Source organism: Scyliorhinus torazame, chromosome 9 (genome assembly GCF_047496885.1).
Source record: "Scyliorhinus torazame isolate Kashiwa2021f chromosome 9, sScyTor2.1, whole genome shotgun sequence".
Lineage (NCBI taxonomy): Eukaryota > Metazoa > Chordata > Chondrichthyes > Carcharhiniformes > Scyliorhinidae > Scyliorhinus > Scyliorhinus torazame.
This window is the reverse complement of record NC_092715.1, coordinates 167,183,338-167,200,006: the sequence shown is the minus strand read 5'-3', so window position 1 is coordinate 167,200,006 and position 16,669 is coordinate 167,183,338. Positions and strand designations below refer to the sequence as shown.

Sequence of the window (16,669 nt, the reverse complement as noted above, 5' to 3'; positions counted from 1 at the left end):
AAATATCTAAATTCGTTCCCCCTTGCCAACCCAAACTTCTCCTCCAGCGCCCTCAAGCTAGGGAAGCTCCCCTCTAAGAACAGGTCCCCCATCCTCCCAATTCCCACCCTTCGCTATACTCGAAACCCCCCATCCAGGTTCCCCGGGGCAAACCAGTGATTGTCACATATCGGGGACAAGAGTGATGCTCCCACTGCTCCAACGTACCTCCTCCACCTACCCCGGATCCTCAAGGCCGCCACTACCACTGGGCTGGTGAAATACCTCGCCGCGGGAACGGCAGAGGTGCCGTTATCAACGCCCCCAGACTGGTGCCCCTACATGAAGCTGCCTCCATCCGCTCCCAAACCGACCCCACCTCCACCACCCACTTCCTTATCATGGCTATGTTAGCCGCCCAGTAGTAATTACTGAAATTCAGTAGGGCAAGCCCCCCCTCCTCCCGATTCTGCTCGAGCATCACCTTCTTCACTCGCAGGGACTTCCCTGCCCACAAAAAGCCCAGGATGATTTTGTTCAGCCTCTTAAAAAAGGATCGCAGGATGAAAATTGGGAGACACTGAAATACGAATAAAAATCTTGGTAGGACCGTCATTTTGACTGTCTGCACTCTCCCAGCCAACGACAGCGGGAGCGCATCCCATCTCCGAAACTCGCCGTTCATCTGTTCAACCAACCGGGACAAGTTCAACTTGTGTAACTGGTCCCAGTTGTGTGCCACTTGTATCCCTGAGTACCTGAAACTGTCCCCCACTAACTTCCCCCAGCCGACCCTCCTGAAACCCCTCGCCTGGACTACAAACATCTCACTCTTTGTCATATTCAGTTTATATCCCGGAAACCGGCCAAATTCCCCCCAAATCGCCCATCCCTGCCCCTGGATCTGATACGTATCAGAGCAGGTCGTCCGTGACCAGTGAGACCCTATGTTTCTCCTCCTCCATCCCCCCCCCCCCCCCCCCCACCCCGGAACAAAATTAGTCTCCAAAATTATGAGAGGTATGGACAGGGTGGATAGCAACAAGCTTTTTCCAAGAGTGGGGGTGTCAATTACAAGGGTTCACGATTTCCAAGGTGAGAGGGGGAAAGTTTAAGGGAGTTGTGCGTGGAAAGTTTTTTACGCAGAGTGTGGTGGGTTCTTGGAATGCTTTGCCAGCGGAGGTGGTAGAGGCGGGCACAATAGCATCATTCAAGATGCATCTAGACAGATATATGAATGGGCGGAGAACAGAGAGACGTAGATCCTTGGAAAATAGGTGACAGGTTTAGATAAAGGACCTGGATCGGCGCAGGCTGGGAGGGCCGAAGGGCCTGTTCCTGTGCTGTAATTTTCTTTGTTCTTTGAACCAGCCCCTTCTAGGCTCTTGAAGCTCTCAGAGTAATTGCCAGCGGCTCTATAGCTAGCGCAAACAGCAGTGGGGAGAGGGGGCACCTCTGACTTGTCCCCCGGGAAAGTAAGGTATTCTAACCTTAGAAATAAATTGGAATGGTGTTTGAGGGTAGCTGCTACACAATGGGTTTTGCATTTTTACAGTTTTTTGGGGGGAATTATTTAATAATTATATGATAGTCAACTTGCAAGCAAGAGTTAATGTTAAATTGAGGTATTATTCACAGGTACTGTTAAGATCCTTGTGGGTAAACATAGGTCGAATTCAAACTGTCCAAATGACCTCACAGCACGTCTTTCAGGATTTGTGGGAGGAAACCAGAGCACCCGGAGGAAACCCACGCAGACACTGGGAGAACATGCAGACTCTGCACAGACAGTGACCCAAACTGGGAATTGAACCCGGAACCCTGGTGCTGTGAAGCAACAATGCTAGCCAATGTGCTAACCTGCCAAGACTCCATGTGCAGTGCCACCTGGGCACCCAGGTAGTGCCAGGCTGGCAGTGGCAGAGTACTTCCCTTCCCTGTCTCCAACCACCCAGGGGTATCCAGTGGCCTAGAAGCCCTCCCCCACCCACCCAGGTGCCATTGCACCTAGGTCCATATTTGTGGGAATTTAATTGAAATATTCCAGATACGCTAGGCAGAGCGAGTCGGGTAACTTGAGATCGGCCTGGTGCACAGCCAGGTTTGGGGCTTGCGCCGGGCCCAATGGGGTTGCTGAATCGCACCCAAAGTGTCATCCCTCTTGGTGGTGTAGTCTTCTGGTCTTTCCCACATCTAATTGGTGTGAATTTACCACTTGATTTAGTTTATTTTGGAAAATTTATGAATTGTTCTGATTTCATTTATTCCTTTCTCCCTAGTACAATGATAACGATGATCACTGCAGTAATAAAAATGAACTGACCCAAGGTGATAAACTTAGGGTATTGAAGAGTAGAAGACCAGCTAGAGCTGTAACCACTGGATCAATGAAGTGAGTATCTTTTAGGAACAGTAGTGCTGGCAAAAACCGACATTCGTATTTGATGACTTGTGGTCAGAAATCCTGTGAAAAAGTTTGAGATATTACTTTTGGATGAAGAATCGTCCTTTTATCCGGATAAAAGATTTTTTTCTGGGGAGTGGAGCACATTACTATTTTGAATGCTCGTGTTTACATCATTTAATCTTGGGTTCAGAATAACACAATAAGGTGCCTTAATATTAATCTCGGGAGCATTTCTACTGCACTGTGAATCGCTCCAAGTCAGCAGTGTCAACTTTCAGATGAGTGATATGTTGGCTGAGCACTTTTGTGCTGGGTTCCCAAAGTTGTTGAAACTGGGTTGCATTTTGCCCCAAACCATTCTTGTGGCCCTTAAAAGAAGCACAGGAGGAATCTTCCATCCTATCAGTCTGGGCTGGTGGAATCTAGTCTGAAACAGGAGACTAATCCACTACAACATCCAGCCTCTAGGCTTGTGATTATTGCCATGAAATCTATTTTGTATTTTTGGCCGCGCCCTCTTTAAAGCCACCTAAACTGAATGTTATCTTCTTATTTGAAAGAAACATTAATGACAATCTTAATATATTTTGCACTTGTATGGGATAAAGGAGAACACCGTTTTAAAAATAATTAATTAATATTTGATGCAAAAGCCATAAATCTAGAGGTTGGGTCCTACTGTGGGCCTCGCTCTGGGACTGGAATGAAAAAACCTAGATTGATGGATACAAAAAATGTGTACTCCCATTTTAAATTACTATGATCCATGAAACTGATGCTTCAGTGTTTGTGTGGATGCTGTTATAGTTGTACGGCAAACTTTCTTGTAGATGGCTTAGTATCTTGCCATGACATTGATGAGAATTGCTGCACATACTGTTGCTGAAATGTTATGTATTAATATTCTATCAGAATTACTAGAAACGTATCCAGCATAGTTGGTCAGTGTTTTTTAAAAAAAAAAGTATGGTAGTGTCTTCCCCTCCTTTTCTTTCTCTACCCCCTCCTCCACTTGATGGGAATAGCATGATAGAGCGTAGATGAATGGATGCTGGCAACTGTTTTATGCTTTCTATGTTTTGATGTGTTCATGTAGTCCACAAGAATTGGAATTACTAGACTGTGATTTGGAGCAGGAACCCTGACTCAATTTTCCATCTTTTTCTCGTGTCCTCTCCTCACAGGACATTAAAGCTCATTCTAATAATCCACTGCCAATGGCTAAATCAGTGTTGTAGCATAGAAACTGACTGTGCAGCCCAACAAGTATGTCTCTCTTTTTCCATTACGCACTAGTATAGTTCCACCTTTCTGCTTATTCACAAGATAAAAGTCATTTTTTTCCCAAGCAGCTATTTAACTCCCCTTTGAAGAAATTTGGAGGCTCTGATTCAACGATTTATTATTTGCCCATATTCTGACTATTTTGTGTAAAGTTTTTATTTTCTCTAACCTTTTTACTTTCTGTAAAGTTTTGTTGCTGTTTCAGAAACAGATACTTAACTTCTTTATTAGGGGCCATAATGAGTAAAGGGATAGGGGGCAGTGAGGTGGGGGTGGGAAGGAGAGATAATATTTTAAAATTAATTTGTAAAAATACTTGGGCATCAGATTCATCAAGGTTATTGATGCGTAGCATAAGAGCAGCCATTTGCATTACATAGCACCTGCAAGGTACTATCCTAAAGCACGTCACAGAAGCATTTGGACTGGTGAAGTACATTAGGAGGAAAAGAGAGAGATGTAGGTGCAGTGGAATAATTCTATGGCTTAAGGCAGCAGAGTTTTGGATGAGTTCAAGTTTACAACGGGTCAAATGTGGAAATCCGGGGGGCACTGGAATTGTCAAGACTGGAGTTAACAGATGCATGGGTGAGGGTGTCAATGGCAGATGAGCAGAGGAAGGGGTGGAGATGGCAAAGGAATGGAGGTGCAAATGGATAGTTTTAGTGATGGATGGTTTCAGTGATGGGGTGGTTAAAGGGTCAGAATCTCAGTTTGGGGTCAGATAAGATGGCCTGGCTCAATCTCAGATGTGGCCAGGGAGTGGCATGCTAATTGTGGCTTGGAAGAGGAGCTTGTGACAGGGACCAAGGACAATGGCTTTGGTCTTCCTAATATTTAATTGGAGAAATTTGCTGCTCATCCACTACTGGATATTGGGCAGGAAATGAGGAAGAATGTTTTTGCTCAAAGGATAGTAGGTTTCTCGAATATTATACAAGGAACAACTACTGAAGTGGACAGTTTAAATGGATTCATGAAGTAATTGAACACATTTGCTAAGAGAGAATATTAAGGAATGCTATGAAAAAGTGGATAAATGAGGTTAGTTTTTCTGAAAGGGTAGACTTGTTAGACCTAAGGCATCATAACCCTAAACTTAATTGTTCTTGTGCTCTTTCAAATATAGGAAGAATATATTGAGTGCTTGTGTGTTTTCACATTGTTTCTGTTTCAAAAGTCTCCTGTTTGGCATAGTTTAGTGAAATTTGTTTTTTGTTGATAAACTTGGTTTCCAAGTGCTTTCTACTTTTTCCAAGTTCCAGCTTTGCAAAGTGCTCTAATCTGTGGTGAAGTTGCAACCTTAGATAGCCAGTAAACCATTGAAAGCCAGATCTGGTACAATGGCCAGTAAAACTCATGTTGACCAACATTGGCTGTTGTGAAATTTGAGTGAAATCGGGTGTTGTTACGGAGTTGCCCATTTCCATCTTGGTTTGAGTTTATTTGCTGCCTGTTTCTGAGTCGTTCACATGTTCACGTAAAACTTAAATTCTTTTATTTTCCTTTGCTCTTTCCCTCTCAACAGCCATACATTTCCCGCTTTCTGGCATCGTACTTTCTCAGTCAACTTGAGAACAGCACTACTGCACAACTGATGCTAGTTATGTAATACATCAACAGAAGATTGGCTTCTTGTTAAATTATTTCCATGCTAGATAGAATATTCTGCTGCCGTACAGTAAATACTGCCATACAGTAAATACTATCTAAGTATCATCAGCGTGAGGGTAGGAGTATCTGACTCGTGAACATGGTTAAAATGTCACACTCTATTTGGGTTGGGATCCACTTTATTTGGAGAACGGGCTTTATGTGCCTCTTTATTGGAGGTGTATGGACGTATAACCAGAAGGAACAATTTTGTCAGTTGCCATGGAACTGAATGTGTTTCTCACTCCTGGGTCAGTACTATTGGTATCAGTAATGCTGACTATACACCAAAATAATCATTATAGTATTAACACCTGCACCTTTGTGATTTAGTTTAGTGCATATTAGACAGGAAATGTGAGCATCTTTGTGCTGTGCAGACTCATGCCTCATAAAGAGTTGACATGCCACAACAAATTTGAATTGCAGTCCATACAAATTTGTTTAGGTGGGAACTTTTCATCCTTTGATGTGACTTAATTTGAAGAGTTATATTGGAGATGAAAGGTTAGCATATTTAAACTATTGCACCACTCTGTCCACCAGCCTATAACTTGCGATTCTTAACTTGCGATTCTGGCTTCTCGCTCTTCATGTACTAAACACAAAATCTAATCCCAATAGGCAATTTAAATTTCTAATGACTTTGCTCATTGCTTGCATCTCCGATTATATTCCACACAATTAACCAGTTCATTTCTGGATTATAGGGAATGTTCTTTTTACTGTATTTATATCACTGCAGAAGACTGCTGATATCAGTCACACCAGATATTTGTTACAGGACAAATTTTCTGGTTATTCAGATGGTGATTTACAAAACCAAGCAGACATAGCAAATTGATTGCAGCCACTCCAAAGAGCAAAATAATTTTGTCTTCAAACTTGTATTAAACTTGCAGGTCCTGTTCCAAAATAACACAATGGCTTGAAGATCAACTAGATCTTGATGGTAACCTTGGGTGGGATTCTCCGAGTCTCCGCCCCGAAATCGCAATCAGCGCGGGGGCGGAGAATGAGTGTCGACGCCTAGATCCGGCGCTCCCGCGATTCTCCGGTTCCACAGAGAATCGTCGCGAATCGCATGTGCGCGGTCTACGCGGCGCAGGTAGGGGGCCATTGACGGAGGCCCCCATGGGGATTCTCCAAGTGTAACTGGCCGAGTTCCCGACGGCGTGGTTCTCTCGTGGTCCCACCAATCGGGAACTTGGCGTGACGACTGCGAACACAGTCTGCGGCCGCCCTGGTGGGGGAGCAGGGGGATCCTTCAGCGGGGGGGGGGGGGGCCTCACAGACGGCCAGGCTATCGATCGGGAGCCACCAATTTGCGGGCACACGCAATTTCAGGAGGGCCTATCTTTTTGGTGCCACTCCGCGGTGTGGGTCCGCTACGTCGCGCGGGGCGGCCAATGCAGGTCGCTGTCGTGCGCATGCGCGGACCCCCGACCAGACATACAGGGCCCCGTATTGGCAGCCAGAGCTGCGTGGACGACTCCGGGGCCCTGCTAGCCCCCGCCAGGTAGGAGAATCACTCTGGACTTTCTTCAGGAAAGTCCAGAGTGATGCATCCATGTTTTCACGCTGGTGTGGGGACAAAGCCCCATTATTTGAGAAGCCCGCCCCTTATATCTGAACTTTATTCCAGGATGTTTATACATCAAAATATCTTAAAAACAGGAAAATTAAAGATAGCTTTCACAATTAAATCAAGCTGCCATTCAGACGTGGAACTCGGACACAAGGAAGTTGTTCAATCTGATGTTTTACTTTCGTCACTCATTCCTCTTGAAATGGCTTCTTGACCTTGATGTCAGACATACCCTTGTAGAAAGCAAACCAAACATTTTAAAACGCACTCCAAAAAGATCCTATTAACCTATAAATCACCAATTAACCTATACTTTCAACAGAGCTGTGTTGCGTAACCTTTCTGTAGTTGTGCCTAATGTTAGATCAGATATTTCACCCATGGTCACAAAAATCTGAGTTCTTCAATTCACCCATGACAGTAGAATATAAAACATGTGTCTTAACCATCTTAATTTAAGATCTGTGCTTGAAGTTCATTCTTGGTTATTATGTAAGAGCATCTTATTCCACTGTCAACCTGTATTCTTTTTCTGGAACATTATTGATGTCTGCATATATTATTCTGGAACATTATTGATGTCTGGAGAGGCTGTCAGTCTGAGCGCACTGCTTACAAAGAACAAAGAAAGGTACAGCACAGGAACAGGCCCTTCGGCCCTTACGACAAAGGCTATGAGCCCTGACAACATGTCAGCTGCGCTGCTGAAGAAGTATGCTCTAAAATTATCGACGCCTTAAGCCAAGCTGTTCCAGTACAACCATCAGAATATTAGCAGATACCATCAAGGTGAAAAATTGCCTAGGTCTATCCTGTCCACAGAAAGTAGGACAAATCCAATTTGGCTAATTAACACAAAATAATTACACACGTGATCATCAGCAAAATAATAGAAGGTGTCAATGACCGTGCCAAAAATGGCATTTAATCACCAGTATCCTGACCCCAATGCTCAATTTGAGTCCACCAGGACCACTGGGCATTACAATTTTGCTCCAAACATGGACAAATAGCTGAACTCCAAAGCTGAAATGAGAGAGACTGCCTTTGACATCAAGACAGTGTTTTGAGTGTGACATCAAAGAGCCCTAGTATAATTGAAGTCAATAGAAATCAAGAGGAATACTTTCCACTGATTGGAGTCATACCTAGCACAAGTGAAGATGATTAATAGTTGTTCCAGGTAAATCATCTGAGCTCCAGGACATCACTGCAGGAGTTCCTCAGTGTATTGCCCTAGGCCCAACCATCTTTAGTTGCTTCATCAGTGACTTACCCTCCATCACATTGTCAGAAGCTGTGATGATTGCAATATTACATTCCTTTCACAACCACTCCGATGATGAAGCTGTCTGTGCTCTTGCGGCAAGACCAGGATAACATTCAGTCGTGGTCTGATGAGTGGAAAGTCACATTTGAGCCACACCTGCCAGGCATGACAAGATACTTTACCGTTATCCTTCCATTCCCACCCTATTCATATATTTGTCTAGATGTCCCTTAAATGCCGCTATTGTACCTGCTCACCTCCCCAGGCAGCACGTTCCATATATTTACCATCCTCTGTGTTTATATATTTTTTTAAAACTTGCCTCGGACATCTGTTCTAAACTTTTCCCCGCGCACTTTAAACCTATGTCCCCTAGCACTTGACTCTCCTACCCTAGGAAAGAGCATCTGACTATCCATTCTGTCCATGCCACTCATAATCTTGAAGATCTCTATCAGGCCGCCTCTCAACCTCCATCATTCCAGTGAGAACAGATCGAGTTTATTTAACCTCTCCTCATAGCTAATGCCCTCCATATCAGGCAACATCCTAGTAAACCGCTTCTGTACCCTCTCCAAAGCATCCACATCCTTCTGGTCGTGTGGCGACCTGAATTGTACATACCATTCCAAATGAGGCCTAACTAAGGTCCTGTACAGACTTGCCAATTTTTATACTCCAATGCCCCGTCTGATGAAGGCCAGCATAACGATCCCCAACTGGAGAACGGCTAACCACATTCCCTTGACTCTGAATACCATTGCCATCATCAAATTCCCACACCATCAACAAACATCCTGGCAGTCACCAATGACCAAATGTTAACTGGACCAGTCACATAAATACGATTGCTACAAGAGCAGGTCATAGACTAGTGAGCATCTGGCTCCCAAAGCTTTTCCTCCTTTTTTTCCTTCTTCTGCAAGCCATAGCCAGGGCTTTACTAGAATATTGCCCACTTGATTAAAGTAGCTCCTAGAAGCTCGATACCACCCAGAATAAAGTGATCCGTTTGGCTGTTACCGTATAAAATCCACAACCTACACCACTGGTGCACTGTGGTTGCTGTGTGTACCAAAGGCTTCTTCAGCATTTCCCAAACTTATCCTTCTAGATGGTACAGATTGCAAGGGTAATAGACACATGGGTGCAGAAATCGTTGGCTTAGCAAAGAGTATATACTGATGGAATTAATATGGTGCAGGATTTGAGTTGGATGGCTTGTCTGAGACAGCAAAGGTGCAACTGTGTTTGCCTTTTTTCCTATCTAACATTTTGTCCCAAGTCTCCATTGTAGAGGGTGCAGGCTTGGTGTAAGAATAAAGAAATCTTGCTACCATTGTACAGGGCTTTGGTGAGACCGCATCTAGAACATTTTTATGCGGTTTTGCCCTCCATTGATCAGGAAGGAAATACTTGCATTTGAGGCACTACTGTGAAGGTTCACTAGATTGGTCACTAGAATGAGAGGGTTGTCCTTTGATGAGAGGCTAACTAAATTGGACATAGGTTCTCTGGAAGTTAGAAGAATGAGTGGCGAACATGAAACATGCAATATTCTGAAGTTGTTTGACGTTGTAAGATTGTTTCTGCTGGCCAGGAAATCTAAAACACGGGCACAGTCTCCGGACAAGGGATAATCATTTAGGACTGAGATTAGGAAAAATTACTTCAAAGGCTTGTGAATCTTTTGAATTTTCTAGCCCAGAGGATTGTGGGTACTTCATCAAGGTTAGGTTAGATATATTTTTTGGAATCTCAGGGAGTCGGTGGGAGAATGGAGTTGAAGTCCGACATCAGCTATGATCGTACAGAATGGTGAAGCAGGTTCAATAGGCATTTTGGCCTACTCTTATTTCTCATGCTCTTGTGATTGTCAGTTTGATGTTCTCAAGTCAGGTTTCTGTTGTTCCACATACACTCAGCTTGATCATAACTCATGCGGCTTTTGCGATGCATGTATTGATATCAGCATCAAGTGACAGATTGCTGGTGAATATGCAGCTGAGATATGTGGAACTATCAACAAATTCCAGCTTTGTATTGTCCATGCTAATAAATAGCAATATAGCAACGATCTGGACAAGACATTTGTCTTGCTAATGATCACACCAAACTCTTTACATGTGTAAGAGTCTTCCCATTTGCTGCTTAAGGTATTCCTCTTTTTGTTCAAATTTAGAGTACCCAATTCATTTTTTCCAATTAAGGGGCAATTTAGCATGGTCAAGCCACCTATCCTGCACATCTTTGGGTTGTGGGGTGAGATCCACGCAAACACTGGGAGAATGTGCGAACTCCACACCGACAGTGACCTGGGGCCGGGATCGAACCTGGGACCTCAGGACAGTGAGGCAACAGTGCGCACCATTGTGCCACTGTGCTGCCCTTGCTTAAGGTGTTCCATACTGCAGCATTATCTACATAGAGCAACTCTCTGATGAGAACTTAGCACAACTTTGACTTGGCTTTCAGGTGAGCAAAGGTAAACAACTGTCAGTTTTGGTGGCCCGTAACTTCCTGGTTTAGGAGTACCCCAATGATGTACTCCGGAAGAGTTTACCCAGCAATTGCTCAGAAATGCTAACTGCCTCTGGGCAAGTGTGCGGAGTTGGGAACCATCCAACAGAAACTTTGGACGGTTCTGCCAGTATTACCGGAGACTTATTTAGAAAGAGTTGTAGGGAAAAAAACTCACTTCTAACTACAGAGTAACTATTTTAAAAACTTAGACCCAGCCTTGCATGGGATACCCTGCCCCACCCCACACAACACACACATGAATCTACTAGGGCCCCCTACCCTCCCACGCACACCCTCTATCTCCGGTCCAACCCTCTCTCTGGACTAACGCCCCCTTCTCTGATGCACCCCCACTCCAGACAGACCATAACCCCCAGTTGTAGCTTTTACTTTTGAAAATGATTTGTGCAGGCCCTTTGCACCTATTACATGCCCCGGGTATTCAATAGAAGATTTGAAGAATTCACATTTAGCCTTGTGGACTTTTCTAATCTCTGGGGTGTAGCATTTTAATTGTGAAGATGCCCTTCATTCTTTCCCCCAACTAAGATATCATCTAAGTTGCACTGGATGCCTTCTAAGCTCCTGGGAATTTGATCCATATCATGCTGCAATAACGTAGGTGCAGACGTGGTGCCAAATGGAAGTCTTTTATATCTGAATAGCCCTTTGTTAAATATTGTTGTGAATCGGGATCTATGTTTATCGGGAGATAAGCTTGACGAAGGTTAACCTTACTGAAGTGCTGACCTTCAGCCAACCCAGCAAATAAAGCATCAATTAAAAGCAGTGGGTGCTGCTCTGCACATAGTACCAGATTGATAGTGATTTTAAAATAACCACATATTCATACAGGACCATCTTTCTTCATCACGGGTATTATGGCTGTGGCCCAATCACATACATAACAGTTTTGAGGACCACTGTCTTGACCAGCCTTCCTAATTCTACCTTCACCTTAGGCCTGATAGCGTACGGCACTGACCTAGCCTTTAAGTATCTTGCTTGGCTTTCGCCCTTAATCTTGACTAAGATCTCTTTCATGCTTCCCAGCTCTCCATTGAAGACTATGGCAGGGTGGCGCAATGGTTAGCATTCCTGCCTCACGGCGCTGAGGATCCGGGTTCGATCCCGGCTCCAGGTCACTGTCCGTGTGGAGTTTGCACATTCTCCCCGTGTCTGCATGTGTTTCACCCCCACAACCCAAAAATGTGCAGGGTAAGTGAATTGGCCATGCTAAATTGCCCCTTAATTGGAAAAATAAATAAATTGGGTACTCCACATTGATTTAAAAGAAGACTATGGCATGTTTCTTTAAAATCTTCAGTAGACCTGCTTCGGACTCCAACATGAGATTCACATTGGTCCAGTTTTGCTTGATTCTCCCCAGCCAAGTTCTCCCCATTAGGGCTGGATAGTTACCTTTAACAATGTGCAGGTACAAGTCTGCGGCAGGTTCGTTTAGCTGCGCATTTACATTGATACGGCCCCTCAACGGCACTACTTCACCAGTATATGTTTTAAGTATTATCTTTGAGGGTTTTAAAGTGATATGTTGTAGTTTCTCTTGGTAAACAGTTTCTGGTACCAATGAAATGACTGTGCCAATGTCCACCTCCATTTTCACCAGATGTCCGTCCACTAAAGGAGTGACCCAGTAATGAATGGTTGGTTGCACCAGTAATGGCCAATACGTTCAACAACAGTTTGTCATCTGACTGTGACTTTAGTTCCTTTTCGTACCCTTTCGTATCATGTGGATACTCTTCCCTCTATTCGATTTTACACTTGAAATATTTGATTCTTTCTCTTTATAATTCTTGTTTGAAAGTTTTTGTTGTTTCCTCCAACAAGTACGTTTGAGTTCCCCTTTTCGGCACAATCCTAGCATTTAGCATCTTTACTTAGCAATCAGTTGCTGTGTGCCCAGTTTTTGCACATCGATCGCAATTTTGAACCTCTGTTGGTGTTCAGGTTTCAGTTGGTACCTTATGGACTTTAGTGCTCGAACTTAATTGTTATGCTTCCTTAGCCTCTAGTTCCTTAGAGATCACGACCTCCAAAGCCTTCTTTAAATCTAAGTGGCTTTCTGTTAACGGCCTTTTCTGGATATCTTTGCTTCTTAACCCATACACAAGTCAGTCAGACAATTCCCGATTCACAGAATTCAGCTAATTTCTTGGCTATAAATTACGTGTTTGATTCACCTTGGTTACATTTGTGGAACCTGAACATCCCGGCGAAGACCAAGGGTTTAGCTGAGAAGTGGTCCTGCAATATCTCCACTGTTTCACCATCATAAGTTTTTGAGCCTGGTTTTTCTGGTTGCACCAGACTTCAAAGGAGGTGGAAAAGTGCCCCTGACCACCATGCTCTGGAAGGTCGAGACTACTGTGTCCGCCGCATGAGCTCCAGTGCTCCGTGTTTTCATCATACAGCCCCATGGTGCCCAAGTCCCCACCATTTTTCTAAGGAAAAGGCTTGTTTAAGCGCTATGTGCCACAAAACTTTAGCGCTACCTTGTTTTTTAAACAAGGTACCCCTGTGCTCAGTCTGTTTCCGCCCGAGTTTTGAACACCCCATCTCTAAACTATTGTTACAGGGTATTTGTTACTTTACTTGCCACTCACAGTAGAGGAAGCATTGTTACAGAATTTTCAGGGCAGAGCGTGTGGCGAGATTCTTTTGATGTTTAACGGAAATCTTTGTTTAAATTTTGGTTGCTTTGATGGTTTCTGCTTTTGTTCGGCAAAGTTTTTAGCTTCCTGATCCTTTTTGGATGGCTGCGGACGGATCGACAATTTTCTATATTTTCTTTCTCTGGGAGTCTGCCAGCGTGGTTCCGATCTCCACCTCGTCCGTTTACTTTGTGGTATTTTTAAAGTACAGGCTTGCAGACCATGAAGGTACAAAATAAACAAGAGTTTTATTGGAAAGAGGTCTTCTCTACAGGCTGCTAGAAAGACTGTTAGCCCTCCCAAACTGCTGCTGATGTCATCAATACATCACGTGATCAAACTCTTAGTGACCTTGTTCCAACTAGGAACAAACATGAAGCCGCAACAATTTTTTGGTGTAATCTTGAATGACATTGGCCTGCAGAGCTCAGTTAATATTGACGTAATGGAGTAAGAGACTGCTTTGACTTCTGGTTGACAAACTGCGTCAGTTTCTAATGCGCTGTGTTGTCATCACTCAAGAAAGATCTGTGGAAATAGAACAGTGTAACAACTGATCAAACATTGGCACAAGATCTTTCGACTTCTACCAGGTGAGTTGAAAGAATCAATATAGCTACAATATGGTACAGCTTGATTCTTCCAGGCATACTGATTCCAATTTTGGAAGAAAAATGCTTCCCTGCTGAGCTGTATCTCATGTTAACTTGTACAACAGGAAGGAAGCATCAATGTCTTCTGGGTTACATCTATCCGTCAGCAAAAGCCATGGAGAGTTGAAAAGTTCACTTTGGGGCAGGCTGAACCTCAAGAGTGAAAGGTCCCTATTTGATGCCTGTACAACACCAAACTGAAACTGACTTGTGAACCCTTCGGATGTAACAGATATAGTATGAATCTGCAGGTGAGTGTTTGCTGTCAGTACTTGGCCTTACTGTTGAAGGAATTCGGCATTGACATGTTCTGAATTTCACAGATCCATCACCTTTAGAAGGATGCTGTTTCGAATCGTGGACTATCTTTGATGTCCTCTATGTTAAGTTGCAGGACTAATTTAAGTCCAATCATTGAGTTTTCAATAAATAGGCTGTCAGGTGATCATCCAAAAGTGGCCTCCAGGTCTAAGAGATGAGAAATCTGTTGTGGGTACTGAGGCAACCAGATTAGTTACTCACAATTGTTTGATCACCTCCAGGGTGGGGGAACTTTCTGTATGTCTTTATGCTTACCTGTTTGTAGCACAGATTATTCAGATTTGAATAAGTGAAATGTTGTGCTTCTTGTGTCCTGTTATTGGCTGAGCAGGGATTAGGTCTCAACCAAAGCATTCATTAGACTGTTGGCATCCTATATGGGTAGATCAAATGTCCGTTTCTATCTGCACATCAACCCTCAGACCTTCAACTGCTGGCCCTTCAGAGGAAACTAAATTAGTGGAATAAGAGTTCAAGATTTTGGTGCTTTATATTATTGGCATTTAGGACAGCATCCAAAGAATGCTTGCAAGTGGAATTATTAACTCCTATTGGCAATTGGATTATAACTTGTGCAGTTGGAAAACAACATGTAGAAATGTTGCCATATGAGTGCTTTCTTGAGGTCACTGAGAATCTTATTGCTGTTGTTGGAGCAGATGTTAGAGAGCACTCTGACCTTCTGACTCAATAGACAAATTGTGTAAAGCCTGGAAAAGGTCCCAAAAATATTTACGAAGATGATTGATACCAAACCAAGAGGCTATAATCATCAGGAATGGGAAACCAGCTGGGGGCTCTTTTCTCTAGGAAATATAAGACAAAGGAGTGACCTAATCAAGGTCCTTAAAAATAATAAGAGGGTTGCTGGCATAGATGTAGAGAAAATTGTTTAAATTGTGGGGGAATCCGAAACATAGGGTTATTAATGTAAACAATGACAATTAAATAAAGATTTCAGGAGGAACTGCAGAGTGGTTAGACTGTACAAAATGCATTAGGTGAGACAAATTGCTAGCTTCCACTTCTAATGTTCATGAGGAATAGAAGGATATGCTGATAGGTTAGATGAAGTAGGGTGGGAGGAGGCATAGACCTTGGAGGGGCCAAAAGACAGATTGATGCTGCTTATCAGGCCAGTGTGTGGAAAGGTCACCCGTGAGACTATTATGTGCAGCCTAAAACCTAAGGGAGCAACCCAGACTGATGTCTTGCACGCAGCAGATTGGAAGAAGGTTACTTGAACTATGTATGCCACAAACATTAACAGGATTCCTAAGAACTTGTGTCAACGACGTGCAAAGGCTTTCTTGATTATCAAGGTTCATTCCCTCGTACCTCAATCTACCCAGCCTATGGAATGCAAGTTCCTAATTTGTACCTAGAGGTTAAGTTTTCAAAGACTAAATAATCCCTTTGTAGATGATCAAATGTTGTATATCTCTCCTATAGAAATTAATGTCCACGTTTTGCATGGCACCTGGCTTGTGTTTTTGTTCCAAAATTTACGGCTTTACAGCGGTTGCTTTGCCAATGTCATTTTAGCTTAAATTTTCTGCTCTTCCATTTGCATTTTTTGTTCATCTTTTTTCCCCTTCTAGATGGCTCCTAGCTATGCTGGTATCTACACTGTGTAGCATTGTCATCTGGTGGATGGTTTGTGCCTACCCTTCTCCCATCCTGCTAATCTGTCTAGATGGGTTAGAAAACTAGTAACCTTCAGGACCCAGGCAGGTAGCACTGTAAGTGTGCCACTTCCATTTCTTTTTAAACGACTAATCACTGCGCAATGAGTCGCATTTTCCAAATTTCTTCCACTGCATGCTTAATAATTATCATTATTCTCTGTTTCTAAACTCAGTGGGAGTGTATTTTGTTTGATTGGTTAGTTTGATTAGCGCACAACTTTGCAGTGTTTCCTACCCTTTTCTAGAGCTGGTTTTGCAAAAATAAAAACCATTTGTATGTGGCTTTGATGTATATTTTCTATGTACCCTACTAACCTCTAGCATTTTAACAAATTTGTTCTTTTACTGCACATTTTTTTTTCCTTTAGTAGCTGTTTCATTGTGAATGTGGCCTTTCTACTTTCGCTGTTTCTTTGGTTGCATGATGAAAATAGACCATAGTTATAAGTTTCAATTGTAGCAATTATCGTTTGTGACCACTAACAAACTGGATTAAGTAGCTGCTGCAGTGGAGGTTTTGCATACTACATAACCCTAGACGAGATAATAAAATAGGTTTTGGAATTAATCACTGCCTGCAAGCCTATTATATAACTGCTACTTGATGGCTAATGATGAGATGAAT

General features: G+C 43.2%; 1 protein-coding gene across 4 annotated transcripts in view; it reads left to right on the top strand.

Annotated features, from left to right (window-relative positions):
* The window catches only part of LOC140429570 (dual specificity protein phosphatase CDC14A-like), a 206,064-nt gene that overhangs the window by 143,127 nt on the left and 46,268 nt on the right, over positions 1-16,669 (top strand). For 3 of the 4 annotated variants that reach the window (XM_072516747.1, XM_072516748.1, XM_072516749.1), the window contains exon 12: positions 2,259-2,371. In XM_072516747.1, coding sequence (XP_072372848.1) covers positions 2,259-2,371 — 113 coding nt within the window. Of the gene's footprint in view, positions 1-2,258; positions 2,376-16,669 lie in introns of those variants that run through there. The other variant, XM_072516750.1, reaches the window with a different exon arrangement.